General features: G+C 34.1%; 3 protein-coding genes across 4 annotated transcripts; 1 reads left to right on the top strand and 2 right to left on the bottom strand.

The window, feature by feature from the left end:
- Positions 1-420: 420 nt before the first annotated feature.
- On the bottom strand, positions 421-3,013 carry LOC130739996 (protein MAIN-LIKE 2-like). Of its 2 annotated transcripts, XM_057592475.1 has the most exons (6): positions 2,671-2,861; positions 1,882-2,001; positions 1,343-1,593; positions 1,070-1,246; positions 819-986; positions 421-716 (listed from the first exon to the last, which is right to left on the bottom strand). In XM_057592475.1, exons 2-6 carry the CDS (start codon positions 1,997-1,999, stop codon positions 594-596), a joined length of 837 nt encoding a protein of 278 aa, XP_057448458.1. In that variant the 5' UTR covers positions 2,000-2,001; positions 2,671-2,861; the 3' UTR covers positions 421-593. The 2 variants fall into 2 exon arrangements, with proteins under 2 accessions (XP_057448458.1, XP_057448457.1); XM_057592474.1 differs by having other exon boundaries at positions 1,343-2,001; positions 2,671-3,013.
- On the top strand, positions 3,010-5,032 carry LOC130739997 (uncharacterized). The gene is made up of 5 exons (XM_057592476.1): positions 3,010-3,439; positions 3,552-3,635; positions 3,757-3,840; positions 3,947-4,127; positions 4,799-5,032. The coding sequence occupies exons 1-5, from the start codon at positions 3,304-3,306 to the stop codon at positions 4,854-4,856; spliced, it is 543 nt and encodes a 180-aa protein (XP_057448459.1). The 5' UTR covers positions 3,010-3,303; the 3' UTR covers positions 4,857-5,032.
- Positions 5,033-5,841: 809 nt separating this feature from the next.
- LOC130739995 (uncharacterized) lies at positions 5,842-8,813 on the bottom strand. The gene is made up of 2 exons (XM_057592472.1): positions 8,522-8,813; positions 5,842-8,143 (listed from the first exon to the last, which is right to left on the bottom strand). Exon 2 carries the CDS (start codon positions 7,827-7,829, stop codon positions 6,936-6,938), a length of 894 nt encoding a protein of 297 aa, XP_057448455.1. The 5' UTR covers positions 7,830-8,143; positions 8,522-8,813; the 3' UTR covers positions 5,842-6,935.
- Positions 8,814-19,367: the final 10,554 nt, after the last annotated feature.

Below are 19,367 nucleotides of genomic sequence, written 5' to 3'. Positions count from 1 at the left end.
TAACTACTAGGCAAAGAGAGATACACATTTCTGAGGAAGTTACAACTTATTCCCAATGATTAGTTCCTCCTACCAACAACTTCCCAAAAACTGAATACAAAAGTATAACTGCCTCCTATTCATAATAAATAAATATGATAACTGATAGTCACTTATTTATTCCTTCCCTAGTCTATTCCTGCACCTAACATAGACCTTCCTTATAGGAAGTCCAATTTGCTGACTCATATTCTGGGTACTTTGGCAAAGGTATACTTGATAATGTTGGAACTTTTATTTTTGTGACATTTTGTTAATATTAACTATATGTGATAATGCATGAAAATAAAAGACAAAAAAACCCCTTATTTTTCTTTATAGTACCACTTAAGTTAAGTAGTTTAAACTTTAAATACTAACAGAATTCTTTTGGAGCATCAGTGACTAGCTAATCAAATGATTACATATTAAAACAGTCTAAATCATTAATGATGCTTCAGAGAAAAACTGTTACAGTACCAAATAACCTGAAAAAGACAGCATGAAATAGTACCATATAAAATGGCAAATAGCCAAATATCCTGAAAACATCCCATTACCAAATGGAATCCAGTTTAATCAGTACCAAAAAAGTGCAAAACAATACGATAATGACATGACACTAAATGTCTCCAGTGACATGCCAAATAACTGCAAACAACGAACATGTACTCCAAGTCTCCAACAATGCACATACCCTACAAGAATCAAGAAACCAAGTAGGAGTAAGACAATAACTAACAAAATACAAAACATTCTCTAGTATTTGATGTTACAACTGCTTAGCATAATTTGTCTACCATGTGTGTACAGGCACATGTTAATGGACTATCAGGGGCAAGAAGGTGAGGAAGATGGTGTTCCACATAATTTAAGCAGAACAGTGGTGATAGACGGGTGGTGAAAGAAATTTGTTCTTGGACCATAGCAGGCAGCATCTCCCTTGTATATGGGTGCCACTTAATATCCTGTTTTATAGAAAAAATTAAATTAAAATTTAGAAGACTGTCAAATCAAGTTAAAATAAATTTAGAAGCAAATTTAGCCTTACCGTGGCATCCAGAGAGTTTAACAAGGCAGTTACTTTCGGCACATATCTTGAATAATGGTCTCGACCAATCTTCTCCAATGAATTCACAACCGAAAATAACAGAGGTGTTGGCGGCTGCACTGTGAGGTCAATTTGAAGTTCTTGCTGCAACTTCGGAATGTGGAACAACATAAAACTCTATAAAAGGAAAAAAAAAACATATCAACTCCTTCAATATCAAAAATCATAAAAAAAAAAAGAAAAATTCAACAAAAAAATTATGTATTTACTTACTAATAATACCCAGGTGTTCCCATCAACAAATTTCTTTTCTTCAGTTTTGTACCTTCTCATCCCACGATATAAGAACGAGAGTAAAGCAGCCCCCCATGCATAGTTGTTCACATCGTCCAAATTCTTAATGAATTGAACGTATGAGGAGCGACATACATGCCCATCCCCTGTTGGGGCCACTATGGAAACGATCACTATCAACAGTATAGCATAGATCCTCCTATCATCTGGCTCTTGCCCACATGCAATATCTGCTAACTCAGTAATATAAAGAACTTTTTTATCTATCCCAAATATGGATAAGAATGCGCCTTCATCATAGCCAGTATCTGAGATAACGGGTTTCCCATCAATTGGTAACCCGGTTATGAATAGCACATCTTCCAGTGTGACATTTATGAGAATATCATTTATGTTGAATGAATAAAATTTCAACCTTGGATCAATTTCTTGATATTTTTCCATGAAAATATCACACAATTTACTAGGAAAGTTGTTGCATTCATGCGATATCTGCATTAGTCGGAGAAGACAACTACCTGGACCATTGTTTGATATAATAAGGTCAATTTTCCTCTTAAATACAGAATCCTTTTCCTCAAGTTTCGCATATAAACTTGCCAACGTATCCAATTTTCCACTGCCCTTATAAGCCATTCCTTCATTCAACAATAATAGGTAGAGTGTCAACTCAGAATTTGCCAAGACAGAATTGTATAGGCTAAAACGAGTGTCTAGCTCAAGCGAGAACAACATAGGGTTGGGCAATTTGAATCTGTGAATGTATCACTCAAGCGAGGTATGTGTCTCGCTCAAGCGAGGTATGTGTCTCGCTCAAGCGAGGCGCGAGCATCTGATGGTTAAAATCCCCTTTCTTTTCTTTCTTTCTTCATTCGTAATCAAAAGTTTCAAAAACTTAACAAATTTGACAACAAACTCAAACCCATTCTCAGCCCTATTGAAAATTGAACTACAAACATCATAACCAACAATTCAACCCAAAACCTACCACATGCAAGTTTCTAGAATCAAACCATGCAAAATCATGTCTATGAGTTGCTAACAACATATAAATCAACAATCAATAACAACCAACTCATAATTATGCCTAAAACATATGCGAATTTCAAAGAGGCATTTTATCGAACACTTGACATGCATAGTTCAAAATCAAAGCAATCATGCAAATGGGTAACCTAACCTAATTCAATCCATCATTCCTATCAATAATCTTCCAACTCAGTCCAACAATTCAACCCAAAACCTACCACATGCAAGTTTCTACCAATTTCTCAAGAAGAAGAAAAGAGGAGCAAAAGTAGACATACCTTGAGAAATTGAGAGATGAAAGAGTAAAGGAGAACTAAGGACTCAAATTCTTAGGAATGGAACAACCAACAAGTCTAGAGACTTAGGAATGGAGTTTCGAAAATGGGGGAGAAATGGATTTTGGTTCGCAGAAGGAAAAAGAAGAAGGTTTGAAACATAAGGACGCGCCTGCTGGTTTAAGTCGCGTCTGATAGGTCACGCATATTTTGGGCCGCTCATGCGTACCAAGTCAGAGGCTTTACCACTTAAGTGACATGCTCGCCAATCTACGCATGAGCTTAGGTATTTCCATGCTCATGCGTGAGTAGTCAGAGAGCAAACCAGTTTTAATTTTCTTAAATTTCCTCACGCATGAGCGCATATTTTGGGCCGCGCATGCGTACCAAGTCAGAGGCTTTACCACTTAAGTGACATGCTCGCCAATCTACGCATGAGCGTAGGTATTTCCAAGCTCATGCGTGAGTAGTCAGAGAGCAAACCAGTTTTAATTTTCTCAAATAAAACCCAATAATAACCACTTATAGAGTAGGGGTACTCGTATCTCAAGAGGAGATTTGGTCGACGGTGTCTTGAATGCTTGCATATTCTCGAGGAAAAGTTTTCTGCTGTGTTGAACCATCAATCAATCAATCATGCCTTGCCCTTCTTCAATGCTCTATCTTCTTCAAATAAGATCTGAATCCACCGATTCTTCATCTTCATCTGAAATGTCCCAAATTTCTACTTCTACTATCACAGAAACTCGTGCTCACATTCCGATTTTCTCAGGTAGCTCGAAAAACCTACTCTTACTCGATCTCCTACTCTTACTCTTGCTCCATCTTTTCCATAAAGTTATGGTTTAATTTTTCTTTAATTTTTTTCAATTTTTCCTCTGTAGTTCGAAAAAGAAAGAGATCCTTGATGGAAGAACAAGGAAGAAGGTTATCAGAGCCCAGATCCACAAAATTTTCAAGGGTTTCAGGTAACATGTGTAAATGTGGAGAACAGGAAATTAAAGAAATTTGAACAAAATCAACTTCCCTTAATTTTTCAATCCCTTTCAACTCAATCTTACCCTTTCTCTTCTTCTTACTTGTTTTTAGCTTATGTTGCATCATTCGAAGTTGAGGGATCAATAGGTCCATATCTTAGATGTTCCGAAAACATAAAAGACATTGAAGAATTGGGTAACTACTTGCAGCTTATATCAGTGTACAAGGATGCTTGTCATACATTTTTTATTTTATTTCTAGACTAGATATGGCTTATCTTACTTGCTAAGAATATTTTCAGATTTGAGGAGATCGGCAACTTCAAAAATCGCTTCTTTTGTCAATGCTGGCCTTTTGTCTGGTGAACAAGCGAGTGTTGCTGTGGAACATTTTGGTGCTGCTGCCCATGGTCTTTTTGGAGTTGAAATGTGGTTAGGCTTGAAGGATGACAAAAAAGTTAATTATATTAAAAGTCTCCGCAGGTCTGTTCTTCACTTCTACTAACTTTTATTTAATTAAAAGAAAGGACATAGCTTTGATTTGTTTGTTGCTAAGTTGTGTTTCACAATTAAGTTAGTTAAATGCCCCAACACTATTTCAGCTTCAACCTTAATCTTTGCTTTACCGATTTTAAACAAAAACACCAAGTGTTTGATTGAATAGCACACTATCTTTGAATAGCACACTAAGTATTTGATTTAATGTCCTAAGCACTTCCGCCCCAACAATTTCATCTTTTGTAGAGAGGTAGAAACACTTTGTTAGTAACTTGCCATCATCTTATAAGAGGTACAATTTGTCATTCCACCTCTTAACATCTTCAAATAAATTAGTAGGAAACTTGATCAACCTATAATTCCCTATAATTCCAACATTTTGGACTCTTAAACCCTCTCATCGTCCTCCTTCTGCTAGGAATATTGATATGTGGTTAAGCTTTAAGGATGCCAAAAAAGTTGATTATATTAAAAGTCTCTGCAGGTCTGTTCTTCACTTCTTCTAACTTTTATTTAATTAAAAGACAGGACATAGCTTTGATTTTTTGTTGCTAAGTTGTGTTTCGTAATTAAGTTATTTAAATGCCCCAAATTTTCTGTTTTGTATATTGAGGCCACTCCCACTCATTGAATTTTTTGTGTTGTGCCAACGCCAGACAAGATACCCAGCAGATGAAGCTCACCACAAGGCGTCAAGGGTGTTCTTCAATTTAGGAGCATTGATTGGATTTTGTGTAATATTTGTGTAATATCTAGAACAAATAACCCGCCCCGTTTATTAACGAGTTGGCGGGTTAATTATTAATTTTTAACTTGTCCTTGTCCTTGTTCTGTATGTACCCTTTTCTATTACATGCAATGAATGCCGAAGGTGCTGGTAATATTGGCAATTTGCTTCCTAGCATTGAAGACATAATATACAATTGTCCAACAAAACAACATAAAACCAACTAATTTTTCAACATCACAACAACATAAAAGTTAAATGCTACATTGTTCAATAGCAAAAATGACAAAATAGAGTACCCACAAAGTACCCTAGAGTACCGGTACCGGGTCGGGTCCATGCCACAAAACAAAGTACCCATGCATCACAGCATTTGGCTTCCCCTCATATTCACGGGAATGTAATTTATAACCCTGTAACAAACGTTATATTTTGCAACCCTATTAGGCAGGCCCAAACCCTAAAAATTTGGGTGACCCGCATTTCCCCAGGGAAACTATACACTTTTTCGCACTTATAAGTGTGAGCAGATAGATATATGCGAAAAATGAATTTTATGAGTGAAAAACATCGAACTTCAATTTTTTTTTAAAAAATGATGAACCTTGAAGCTTGATGGTGTTGGGAGTGATCCAAATGTTATGGATATGATAAAAAAGATGATTTGTGGTAGTGTTGAGATGAAGAAAGTGGGTGTTTTTATTGGGATGAAGAAGATGAAGATGAGGGGGTGTGACGATGGTAAAAAATGAAAAGAAGGAAGAGGAAGGTGAAAAGGATATATAAGAAATGATTTTTATTTTTAAGGTCAATTTAGTAAAATTACAATAAAAGGGGTGGTGAGTTCCAATTGACAGGTTGTTAAACTCAACTCCCATCAATGAACACCGGCACAAATTGAAATGATAAGAACTTAAAATAAATAAGAACATGAAAGATGTTACAATAACTTAAAATAAAGTTAAAGAAACATGAAAGAACATAAATTGAAAATGCATTGACCAGAATTCAAGAGTACATTATTGAAAATAAAAAGTATTCTCCAATTAATTCGTATAAAATATACACGATCGCGTTTCTAAACATTTGATAAAATATGCCAAAATTATTGAATTAATTGATAGATAAAAATATCTAAGCATAAAATTTATGGGCTTGACACATCGCTCTTACGCATTGCCCTTGTGAGTTGTGACTTGTGAGTGGACTTTGTGAAGATCATCTCCGAGCCTTGACCACTGGTTTTCCCTTTTTTTTTTTTGATAATAATAGGGGGGGGGCACTGGTTTTCCCTTTAATTGACTATGACAAATACCTGCACACTAAACCAAAGAATCAAACGAACCAAATCATAGGAAAATAACCCGAAAAGACTAAGAAAATGCTCAAGCCACAACACAAAGAGCGTAAACACTAAATCCAGCTGCAAACACCCTATTAATCATATAAAGTTCCTAAAAACCTACTAAAAACAATCTAAAACTACTAGAAAATTAGCACTAATCTCAGGCTCAAAAGGGGCAACTAGTGATACATGCTTTTACAACAAATAATTGAGGCCTCAAGAAAACCTACCAAGTCTCTTCTAAGCTCAAATAAACACATTAAATCTAACATGTATATCAAATCAGAATTAGGCATGCTCAAGAATGTCAGGGATCATAAGAGAACACTCATCACTCAAGAATAAAAAGGAGGGTGTGTTTGATGTTACACCCTTTCTGAACTCAAGTCAAATTCTATCATGCAAAGCCTATGCCACCAAGCAATTGAAATGCACACATTTTTAGAAAACCGCTTGAACATGCTTCTCATCATCCAAAAAGACTAGTTTCATCCAAAGGAAAGTGAACTGAAGTTAGTCAAGCATAAGAACCAAAAGTGAAATAATCCAAATACACAAGTACTAAAACATCAAAAGGAAAAGTCATAAGAAAACCAAATAGGAGCCTCCATCAATCACTCCTCATCTCTATCATCCTGCTCCATAGCTGTCCCACTGCCACTGGCTCCAGCACCATCAACACCTCCTAGGCTCATCCCAACGAACCGGAGCTCTAGCTCATTCATCGGAAGATTCGGCCGATAGTCAGCCGCCTCATAACCACTAGCTGCCCAAAGCAAATCCACATTATGATGCAGATTATCCATCCTGGTAAACTGGCGTCCCATGCCAGCCATAATGTCCAAGGCATACTGAGGAATATCCTCCTGTGCTCCCTCCGCTCGTGCAGCTCTGGCCCTAGAGTTAGCTCTAGATCTGGGTGCCAAGACCTCTCCAGCCGCCATGCGGGCCAAGTAACTTCACTGTCCGAGGTCTGCTTCTGATAAACATCCTGGGCCTTCAAAATAGTAAACAAAGGAGACAACTTAACCTCTAGCTCAATCATGGGCTCCTCCAAACGCAGCTGGTGGTGAATCATGCCGGTGATCAAATTGGGGTAAGGCATTCTCAACCCCTTCTTCCTCTGCTTAATGTTGACCACCTGATGAATCCTCCAGGCAACAATGCGAGGGACATCAATGGGATATCCCTTGATCAAGCAGAAAATACAAAGAGCCAACTCAGCACGGATCTCCGTCTTATTGGATGATGGGACCACAGTATCCTGCAAAAAATGAGCCCAAACACGAGCTAAAGGAGTCAGCAAAGCCCTGGGGATAAACCTGTACTCTATCGTCCCATTCCGATGCTCAGTAAACACCCAAGCGGCCCCAGGAACAGCAATCTCAACAAGAATCTCCCCATAAGGGATGCTCGCCATCAAGGAGTGATAAGAAATGTGGTCCACCCCAAGCACAGTCACCTCCCTCCTAGGAGTCAACACCTGCAAATACTCCCTCACCTGATCATCAGTGTATAGAATGCAATTACCCCGGAACATGGAAGAGCGACTGTCCGGCCTAATCCCATAAGAGTTCTTCCGAATCATGGCGTTGGCGTAGAACTCTCTAACCATGTTCCCACACCCCTGTGCCACCGGGTTCAACAATCTCACATTCTACTTCCTCCGGTGGATCTCAGTACCAATGCCCCAAGGATCTTGGTTGGGCAACCAATCAACCGCTCTCTTATGAATCATTGATCCTGGCAAAACAGTCCTGTTATAGAACTGCTCACAATAGAGAGTGCGGAACCTATCCGGATCAAGGGGTGGTGTTGGTTCCCTCTCCATACCCGTCTCGGGCCTAGATGGTCTCAAAGGAGCTTGCCTCCTTGGCCTCTTCTTGGTTCCAGAAGTAGAAGCATCTCCCTTTGTTCTTCCCATAATGCCTACAATGCACAAACCATAAATGAAAACTTAGTCAATTCCTACCAAAATAGCAAATAGCAAAATTTCCAAAATTCTAGAATCAAACCATGCAAAATCATGTCTATGAGTTGCTAACAACATATAAATCAACAATCAATAACAACCAACTCATAATTATGCCTAAAACATGCGAATTTCAAAGAGGCATTTTATCGAACACTTGACATGCATAGTTCAAAATCAAAGCAATCATGCAAATGGGTAACCTAACCTAATTCAATCCATCATTCCTATCAATAATCTTCCAACTCAGTCCAACAATTCAACCCAAAACCTACCACATGCAAGTTTCTACCAATTTCTCAAGAAGAAGAAAAGAGGAGCAAAAGTAGACTTACCTTGAGAAATTGAGAGATGAAAGAGTAAAGGAGAACTAAGGACTCCAATTCTTGCTCCTAATGGAACAACCAACAAGTTTAGAGACCTAGGAATGAAGTTTTGAAAATGGGGGAGAAATGGGTTTTGGTTCGCAGAAGCAGGGAAAAAGAAGAAGGTTTGAAACCTAAGAACGCGCCTGCTGGTTTAAGTCGCGTCTGATAGGTCACGCTTGAGCGCATATTTTAGGCCGCTCATGCGTACCAAGTCAGAGGCTTTACCACTTAAGTGACATGCTCGCCAAGATAAGCATGAGCGTAGGTATTTCCCAGCGCATGCGTGAGGAGTCAGAGAGCAAACCAATTTTAATTTTCTTAAATTTCCTTTTGATTATTTACTAGCGTTTTTACCCCGGGGAATATTGTTATTTGAATAAGCAAAGAACATTGAGTGTACCCATCTTGGTCAAGTTCAATAGTTATCATTTTGATCTTTGTACTATCTTTCTCAAACTCTTGTTCTCCACTTGCTCCAGTGAGAATTCTAATTACATCTGGTCAAAGACAAATAAAAATGTAAGGAAAAAATGAAGAACTATTGTTCAAAAAATAAAAAGGCTACAAAAGGGTTTATACCTCTATGGAATGACGTATCAATGTCCTTATACATTATGTCACAAAGTGGAATGAAAGAGTATGGGGTTAAGTTGATAGCCTTGTTAGGAACCAATCGTACAGAAGTATGAATATCAAAGTCGATATTGAATGGATGCGAGGTTGGACGAAAATCACGACCGCTTTCACCAACACCAAATAATGAAATATAATATACACGTCCTTTACTTAGCAAAGACTAAAATCGATAATCAGAGTCTTCCTAACTGAAGCATGAATCTTACAACCTTGGAATTTTAAAAGTAAAAAAGATAAGAGATTTACCAACCATAAAAAATGATATTAAAACAGGGCGAGTAATTAAAAAAATGCTATACCTTGTCATCCATAAGAACCATGGTCATAGAAAAGGGGAGATTCGAACCATATAAGCTCGAACTTAGCTATAAACGATTGACTTTTGCAACAATAGTCCAGTTCTCTTTGGAGGCATCGATTATGGCGAAATCGTTGATTCTGGCAGCCATCAAAACAAAGGTTAATTTCAAAGATATCAAGTGCTGGAAAATAGATGGAATGATATGTCATATTTGATGTTCCATTTGGCTAAAAATTATCTATAGACATATGATTTGACATATTTGATGTTTGATTGTTTCCAAGTTCAAATAATTTTGAAAAACTTGCATAAAATTTTGCTAAATATTTGACTTGAAAAAACGAAATAATTCTTGCATTAAAATGTAATTAATTATTTTAAATAAGGGTTTTAAAAAGAAAACGAATTTCACTTTTATTCCATATAACATTTATTAGGTTTTTTATGAGTTGACTACAAATTACTATAATTAAGTTGTTTATATATGGAAATTAAAAATTAATTTCGAATAGTAATTTCCTTAAATAGATAACTAATGAATTTAATAAGTAATTGATTATTTAAAACGTTTTTTTTTTCATTTTAAAAAAAGAAATTATTTCAAAACATATTTGCACTTATTCACATCATTAATTACTTTATATAAGGAAATTGAAGGAATTAATGAATTAATTTCGAATATAATTTCCTAAAGTAAATAATCAATGAATTAAAATTTAATTTATTATTTTACATGAGGTTTAAAAAAAAACGATTATAGCAATAATTGACTGGAAAAACGGAATAATTACTGCATTAAAGTGTAATTAATTGTTTTAAATGAGGTTTTTAAAAAGAAAACGAATGCAGCTTTTATTCCATATAGCATTTATTAGATCTTTTATGAGTTGACTACAAATTACTATAGTTAAGTTTTTTATGTAAGGAAATTGAAGGAAATTAAAAATTAATTTTGAATAGTAATTTCCTTAAATAGATAGATTTTGAATTTAATAAGTAATTAATTTTTTAAAATGTTTTTTTCCATTCTAAAAATGGAAATTATATTAAATCAAAGAAAACGCGATTCATGTCATTAATTTATTTACATCAGGAATTTGAAGCAATTAATCAATGAATTTCGAATAATAATTCCTTAAAATTATTGTCAATGCATTAAAATGTAATAAATTATTTAAAATGAGGTTTTAAAAAAACGAATATAGCATTTAATGTCTTTTATGAGTGCAAATACAAATTAATATAATTAAGTGGTTTATATAAGGAATTCGAAGGAAATAAATAATTTATTTTGAATAGTAATATCCTTAAATAGATAGCTAATGAATTTAATAAGTAATTAATTATTTAAAACTTTCTTTTTTCATTTTAAAAAAAGAAATCATTTCAAAACATATTTGCACTTATTCACGCCATTAATTCATTTATATAAGAAAATTGAAGGAATTAATGAATTAATTTCGAATATTAATTTCCTAAAATAAATAATCAATGAATTAAAATTTAATTAATTATTTTACATGGGGTTTTAAAAAATTATTATAGCAATAATTGACTGGAAAAACGAAATAATTATTGTATTAAAATGTAATTAATTGTTTTAAATGAGGTTTTTAAAAAGAAAACGAATACAATTTTTATTCCATATAGCATTTATTAGATCATTTGTGTGTTAACTACAAATTACTATAGTTAAGTTGTTTATGTAAGGAAATTAAAAATTAATTTCGAATAGTAATTTTCTTAAATAGATAGCTTTTGAATTTAATAAGTAATTAATTCTTTTAAATGTTTTTTTCCATTCTAAAAATGGAAATTATTTTAAATCAAAGAAATGATGCAAAACCATCAGCTTTATTCATTGATTTTCCACACACGCAAATTATGTATTTTAAGAATATATGTCGCTGATGCTCTGAAATGATGGAAATTAATAAAAAATGTTTGTAAGTATATAAAATTACACAGCCTCAATATATATCTTGTATTTCAAAGCAGAGACTCGTTCATTATAGGGAAAATAAACACGGGTAGAATGAAAGATTTGAATCCATCTAAAATAATAACATATAATCATAAAAGAAGCAATTGTAAATTTAAACCGTAATTTATTAATAAATCTTGAAAACTAATATGCAAAACATAAATCCAAACACTTTCCGTTTCCTGGTAACAAAAACAAAAATAAATGTCAAAACTAACTTGAAATGTAAAAAACAGTATCAAAAGAGAGATGGTTTATCATCAATCTTTATTCTTGTTCTACTTGAATAACAAATATGAGAACCATGAACGGAAAGCTTATTTCTCCTCCTTCACAAATCTTCATTCTTGTTCTACTTGGATAACAAATTTATCGTCACTTTCTATTCATCATATCTTCTCCTTCTTGACAACTTTCAAAAGTTTATTTTTCCTCCTTAACAACTTTCAATACATTTTGTTGCCAATCATCAACTACAATTGAAAAACACAACAACTCAGTATTAGTTAACGGAACCAAATCAGATGTAACATGTCAATTGAATAAAAAGTGCGAAAAAATACCTTTTGATATGAGGAGGTTGACCTTCATACTTGCAGAAAAAGGATGGCAAAAACACATTTTGAATATGTGATGAAATCAGCAATAAGAAGGTTGATTTATAGGAAATGATTTTGAAAATCACATTTAATGGGGGACAACCAAACCAAATTATAGGGAAATCAATGCAATTAATAAATTTGTGAGAATTGTTGTGGCTGTGACACTTGTCAGTCAGTGAGGGGGGTGGGATGAGAGTGCATCGATAATAAAATTAGGATCGATGATTTGAATAAGCAAAGAACATGAGGTGTACCCATCTTGGTAAAGCTCTATTGTTATCCTCTTCTGTTTAGTACCATCTTTTTCGAACTCTTGTTCTCCACTTGCTCCCGTGATAATTCCAATTACATCTGGTGAAAAAAAGTAAAAAAAATGTAAGAAAAATTAATAACTATTATTGAAGAAATCAAGAGGCTACGGAAGAGGTAATACCTATAAGAAATGATGTATCAAGGTCCTTATAAATTATGTCAGCAAGTGGAACAAAAGCGTACGGCGTTATGTTGATAGCCTTGTTAGGTAGTAGGCGTACAAAAGTCTGAATATCAAAGTTGATCTTGAATGGATGCTCGGTTGGGCGAAAATCACGTCCGCTTTCGCCAACACCGAAGTAGGAAATCTGGTACACTTTTCCTTCAGTTAGCAAAGACTGAAATCGATAAATCAAAGTCTTTCTAACAGTAGCATGAATCTTGCAGCCCTGAAATTTTAAAAATAAACAAACTAAGAAATTTATGAATGCATTCAAAAAATACATTAAAACTGACTGATTCAAAAAAAAAAACTAAACTATACCTTGTCATCCATTAGTATCATGTCCATTGAAAAGGGTAGCTTTGAGCCATATAGGCTCGGACTTAGCCATAGATGATTGACCTTCGCAACAATTGTCCAAGTTTCTTTGGAGGCATCTATCTTGGCCAGATCGTCGATTCTTGAAGCCATCAGAAAAAAGGTTAATTTGAAATATGCAAGGAATGATGGAAAATGCTGGGAATGATGGAGGAGAAATATCACATGAGGGGGTATATATAGTCTGAAAGTAGGGTTCACTATTTGAATTTTTTTCCCAATGATTGATCAGTAATAAATGCAGCGATCAACAATTTTCCTTATATACATTTAATTCCATTCACACAAATCAGTAATAAATGCGTTTAGAATATGTTATAATTTATGTCAATTTCGAAATTTTTTTCCATGATAGTGCTAAATCAATCAATATTCGGCCTTGATTTACTCTAATTAACCTTTCTTCATCGGCATTTGTTGAATAGTCATAATCAATAAAATTGATTTGGAAAATTATAATTAATAAAAAAAACAGACTAATTTCGTTTGCTTCTGTATACATTAATTACGTTCCTAACATTTAGCGAAATAATTACGTTTCATAACCAATCTGATTTATTTTAATTGAAATAAATGTATTCATGGGCAGATAAGAATGGTTGTTTGTACGGCTTGACTTTTCATTCATTACACGCGTTCCTCAAATTAAGTCAATATTATTAAGATGATTAAAACTTTCAGCCATTGTAAATTGTCAAAGCACGGCTGTATGTTCCTTTTTTTAAAAAAATTAAAATCAGGGTTGTTACAATATTCAAACCGGAATTATTATATGGGTTTGTTTTTAATTATTTGATTATAACTGTCTTAATTCTCCAATATTCACCTACAGATTTGAATAAAAAAACATAATAGAATTTTTCATGGAATATTCTTTTTCACATTAGGTGCATGAATTATAGTTGGGAGAGGCATTTAATAGGTGACAATTTAATAGGTGACAAATTAGAGGAACATTGATTTGTATAATTAATGTGTGAAAGTCTCTCTGGTTGTGACACTTGTCAGCCAGAAAGAGGCGTGGGAGGAAAGTCATTCTGGAAATTTCATGTGTCTAATTCTTTTGGATTATGATTCTCTTTTATTAAAAACCCAATGCAAAATTACCAAAATACCCTTATATTTATACAATTATTCTTTTAGTCCTTTCTTTATTTAGTAATTATTAATCAAGAGGATCTATTATCATAATTTCAAACTAAGTCCTTTATAAAATTACTAATCTCATAACGGTCCTTCTGAAATGGTAAAATTATAAAAGTACCAATGAATGTGAAATTACCATTTTACCCTTTATAGTTAAAATAATTCAACTAATTAGCTAAAATAGTACAATTATTTCCTAAAAATAATCCAACCTCATAAAATTGATTCTAAGGCTTTAATAAGTCTCTGGATAGTTCAAAATAATACTTTACAAATTATTTTACCATAAGCTAATATTTAAATTAACCATAATAACATCTTAATAGTCCAAAAATCACCATAAATCATCTACTCATCCAAAAATTACCAAACCAGTGCCCAAAAATTCCAATTATTAAGATGTTCAACATATAAAAACAGTTTTGCATTTAGAGCTTGTTTGGCTTCTTATTTAAGTGATTCTTGGTTATATAATTACACTTTAACTAAGGTAAAATGCCAAATTGATTCAAAGTCTATTTCCAGCTTGTTCCTAAGTCTCAATTTAGTCCATAAGTGATTATAATAAGTCAATTAGGTCAGAGGTATAAGCCAATTACAGAATTAAGCTACTTAAGCCGAGTTTCAAATTCAACATTGGGGTTTTCTAATTCTGAGTGTGTTGATCAATTCTAAGTGTCAAACATGCTTCTAATAAGTCCCTTAAGTGATTATAGGAAGTCAATTTAAGTCCAGGTTCAAAAATTAGATTTCCAGAAGTGATTTTTCGAGAAGCAGAAATTCAAAATTGGGGATTCTTTATAGAGAGTAAGTCGAGACATTCCAACTATCCAAACAGCTTCATTAAGGTTCCATAAGTGATTCTGAATGCTCAATTGAAGCCTAAGTGCTCTGGCTAAGCTCCTATAAGTGATTCTCGAAAGCTCTTGAAATTGGAAATTGGGGGAACCTATTACAGACTAAGTCGAAGCATTCTGATCAATAGAAAAGCTTCATATAAGTTCTAATTAGCTAAAGGAACTTCCAATTTGTGATGGGTTGCTCTGTAACGTTCCAACAAAGAAATGGATTTTCTGGAAAAACGATTCTTGGTCAGAGCAATGTGGCTCGAATTGAGCTTGGGACTTGTCCTATCATGTCTAAAAATGCTCTACGAAGCGAAAGGGATAAAAAACGAACGAAAACTCACCTTAATTCTAATAGGGCAAATTACAGAGCAAGATTGTGGTAAACTGAAAGGGCAAATTTTAGTTCATGAATCTTGTATTTACCACCAAACAGGGCAAATTCTAATACTATGGTCCAACCAATGATAATTGAAATAAACTGATTTTTTTTATGCCTCAATGACCCAATACTGGTTGAAGTCTACATGTAAATACTCTTCATGATCGGATTATATTCATTCACTACAAGAAATTTAGCCTACGACCACGCTAATTTCTTCCACAACACCACAAAGAAGAGCTCAATAAGAGAAAGTGGGGAAGAGCTCAATAAATACAAGGAAGAAAAGGGTTTCCATTCCCCCAAATTACAACCAAATTTTGGAAAAAAAAAACAACAAAAAATGCATAAAAATGCAATTAAATTCATTCATAAGCATTGTTCATTGTATGCTTAGATAGGCATGCCAGATTGGCTTCAATGTCATTGTAGTTTTGGTGCCATTAAATTTGTTTAGCGTAGTTTTAACCATAAAAATGCAACTTCCAGTATTTTTCTTGCTCAGATGCTTTTTCTCAATTTATGACAGTAGTTTTCCTTGGGCTGAGTGTTATGTCTACTTGTAGTATGCAATTCAATGTCATATTTAAGCCTTAACTTGGACAATTCATGTTAGGAATTTCTGTCTATGATCTTGAACAGAGCTTCTTTGATCGTAGAGACCTCCTCCTCAACATACTCCTTGAGTTCCTACGAAGACAGGTACAGTTGAGCAATGCGATCAGCTTTTGTTGCTTCAACAGGTGCAGCAGCAGCTTGAAGAGATCCTTCATCATCCTCTGGATGCCCGGGTGTATGATCATCTCCTTCATACTTTTCTTCTTCTGCTGCTTCTTTACTGATTCTTATGTGAGCTCCACGTGAGTGATCTTGAGGTGCAGAAGATGAACATTGTATTCCAAAGTGGAACCAAGGGAGGTGTGTTTTTCTTCCTCCTTCTTCAAATTCATTGACGCATTTAGCGCCGGGGTTTGTTTTCATCATTGATTTCCCCAAATTACAATGGACGTAATCATAATTTTGCAATGGACCACAGTTTCCCCGTGGAAAGCAAGATTGTTGATTAAAAGGTAAAATAAATAATTCAAGAATTTGAAGCTCCTTTAATTAAAGGGCCACAACGTTAATAAAATTCTTCCATGATAAGAGAATTCTTCCATGTTAAGTTTGATACAAAACAATAATAATAACAGAAACCTAAACCTATTTACAAAACCTATTTACAAAATATAAAAAACCAAAATGCTACATCATCAATTATACATAACTTTACACGTTGGAGATATCTTTGAACATGAGGCTAATTCTTCTTTTGACTTAAGTACTGTCTGGTCATTTAGGCCATACCACGCAGATGAAAATGAAATTGTCATGGTACATAATGATGGTGAGTTTTCCAAAATATATTTTGCAAAACCCACCTCACATTCCCTTCCATAAAAAAACCTAAAAAAACATTCCCGAAGCACACCAAAGCATTTGGGAACATAAGATGGGTATGACCAAACCTCATCAAGATAATCTAGATTAAAGTCAAAACTTTGAAGCTTAGGGCACCGGGGGAGCAAATCGAGCACAGAACTCCTTTTAATATAGCCTTCAACCTTCAAGTGAGTTAAATTGGAAAAGACAGGAAAGTCTACATCAACCTACAAAAAATTAAAATTTTAACAAGTATTAGCAAGATTTTCTATAAAGAAAACAAATAACAAACTCAACAAAATCTCTTTTTCCATATACATACCTTATTTATGTGCATAAATTGTACATTAGCAAAAGCTTTTAGAGGGATAGACAAGTTGTTGGAAAAATCTGTCACACTAACCAACTTCGGTAGACTTTTCACATTCCCATCAATTGAATCAATTGAATAGTTCTGAAAAAATATGTAAGATATATCCAAATTTTCAAGAATTGGACATCCATAAAGAAGTTCCATAAAATGTTGAAGGTTTAAGAACACAACATCATATAAATGTAGTGTTTTGAGTAAGGGAAGGTGAACAGAGGAAAAAGCATCAAAAGATACACACTGGATCTTGAGAAAAAACAAGGGTTGGGCTATTGAGAATAATCAATGGCACTTTTGATTGTAAAACTAGTTCAAGTTCCAGATTCTCAACTTGGCATTTTATTGCTGTCCGTAGCCATGCATGGATATCACAAAATTCATGGATCCTATCAACTATAAGACTAAACCTATTGATGGGTTGGGAACCTCTTATTAGAAGGACCCTATAGACAAAAGAAATAAAGGAGGAATACTTACTAAGAAAATCTATTCTCATCAAAGTCTAGACTAGAAACTTCAGAGCAGAGTTTTTCCCACCTCTTTGAGAGAATGCTGGTAGCAAAAGCATCTCAGTAGGAAGAAATGAGAGAATATGACATAGAATTTCATCAGGCAAATCACTTATCCTATCACTATCACCCATTCTCAAACTAAAACTGGAGGGGAAAGAGAGAATATTGGAAAAGGAAAATGAGAAAATATTGGAAATTGGACTCAAATGGAAATGGAAATCAAAATGAGAGAATTCTGTACTACTCTTTAGAAACGAGTGAATTCTGTACTTACCCTCCCATTTATACTACAGGTGACTCTCCAATAACTACTCTTCAGGTGACTCTCCAATAATAATCGTGACTCTTAGTAGATCAATGTGACTGTTCGGAAGGTGTGAAACAAGTAATTAAAAGTAAAAACCTACAACTTAAAAAAAAAGGTGCGAGCAGTTTCCAAGCACACCTCCGTCAGTAACCGTCCATAATTTTTGACAAATATAAAAAATAGAAACGATGAATTCAAAACAGAGAATCATTGGTTGGGTCGTGTGAATAATTACAGTATAACACAGGAAAAAAATTTACAGATGATAAACAAAAGTTTCAAATTTACAAAAGAGAAAAAAAAATACCAGAGGAAACAAGTTATGTGACTCTCCATCTAGAGATCATTGGAGATCTCCGAGAAAGCAACTTCCATCTTTAGATCGGAGGTCGCCGGAAATCGCCTCCGGCGGCGGTCCGCGGCAGAGCACGGTGGAACGGCCTTTCTTCATCTCCTTCACGCAGAACATCCAATCTCGGTCCAAAAATGCTCTTGAGGCACCGGAGAGGAACCCATAGAACAAGCTCTTCTTGCATATTACTGGAAGCTCCTATTTTAATGGCTGGAAGTTCCGATCTGGTGGTCGACGGTCCGATTCGCTTCGATCAGGCGAGAGGAGCTTGAGAATGGGTGCAGAAAGGGGGTCTTTGAAGTAGAGAGGGATGGGAGAATTAGTTGATCTGTGAGAGAAGGTTGCCATATGGTGCTGGTCTCGAGCTTGGTTAAAAAATCGACGAGATGAGAAAGGGAGAGAATGAAGACCCATAGAACAAGCTCTTCTTGAGCGAATAATATATATATGAATATATATATTACATGGTTAAAAAATCTCACAAGGTGAAATATTTTACATGAAAGTATTTTAATGTTAAAACTTATTTGTAATTAAATTTTATTTCATTTCTGTTTCTTTTTCATTATTTTTTAAATGTTAGAAGTAAATATATATATATATATATATATATATATATATATATATATATATATATATATCAAAGTACGAAAATATGATGATGAAAATATTCCGTGTGAAGATTAGATAACATCAATACATAAGAATATTATTTCCTTTAATTTTTGTATAAATTACAGGATAAAAATATCCCACATGGAGGAAATGTTACATGAAATGTGTTTGTATTAAAACTAATAAAAAATAAATTCTAATAAATATGTATAAGGATAAGAAAAAAATTATGATCCCACGGGGAGGTAAAAAAAAAAAAATATATATATATATATATATAACTATGATTTAATAGTAAAATTATGTTGTACAAGGATAAGAAAAAAATTAATGGGTGCATATATATATGCTAACAATGGAGTTAACCCTAGATCAAGTTGAATATGCTTGCATTGATGCATATGCTTCTTACAAGATTGGCAAGAAGCTCCTTATTGATGAAGGGCTTACCTAACAACTAGTTACAATATTATTAGATACAAAATA

Source organism: Lotus japonicus, chromosome 2 (genome assembly GCF_012489685.1).
Source record: "Lotus japonicus ecotype B-129 chromosome 2, LjGifu_v1.2".
Lineage (NCBI taxonomy): Eukaryota > Viridiplantae > Streptophyta > Magnoliopsida > Fabales > Fabaceae > Lotus > Lotus japonicus.
This window is presented reverse-complemented; position numbering and strand designations above follow the sequence as displayed.

Excerpts from the sequence above, each read along its gene's own strand:
- LOC130739996 (XM_057592474.1), bottom strand. The coding sequence starts at position 1,999 with ATGGCTTATAAGGGCAGTGGAAAATTGGATACGTTGGCAAGTTTATAT. Across the intron at positions 1,247-1,342 it reads GGAACACCTGGGTATTATTA|AGTTTTATGTTGTTCCACAT; the intron begins GTAAGTAAATAC and ends TTCCTTTTATAG. Across the intron at positions 717-818 it reads CATGTGCCTGTACACACATG|GGTATGTGCATTGTTGGAGA; the intron begins GTAGACAAATTA and ends TGATTCTTGTAG.
- LOC130739997 (XM_057592476.1), top strand. The coding sequence starts at position 3,304 with ATGCCTTGCCCTTCTTCAATGCTCTATCTTCTTCAAATAAGATCTGAA. Across the intron at positions 3,440-3,551 it reads TCACATTCCGATTTTCTCAG|TTCGAAAAAGAAAGAGATCC; the intron begins GTAGCTCGAAAA and ends TTTCCTCTGTAG. Across the intron at positions 4,128-4,798 it reads TATATTAAAAGTCTCCGCAG|ACAAGATACCCAGCAGATGA; the intron begins GTCTGTTCTTCA and ends TGCCAACGCCAG.
- LOC130739995 (XM_057592472.1), bottom strand. The coding sequence starts at position 7,829 with ATGGTTAGAGAGTTCTACGCCAACGCCATGATTCGGAAGAACTCTTAT.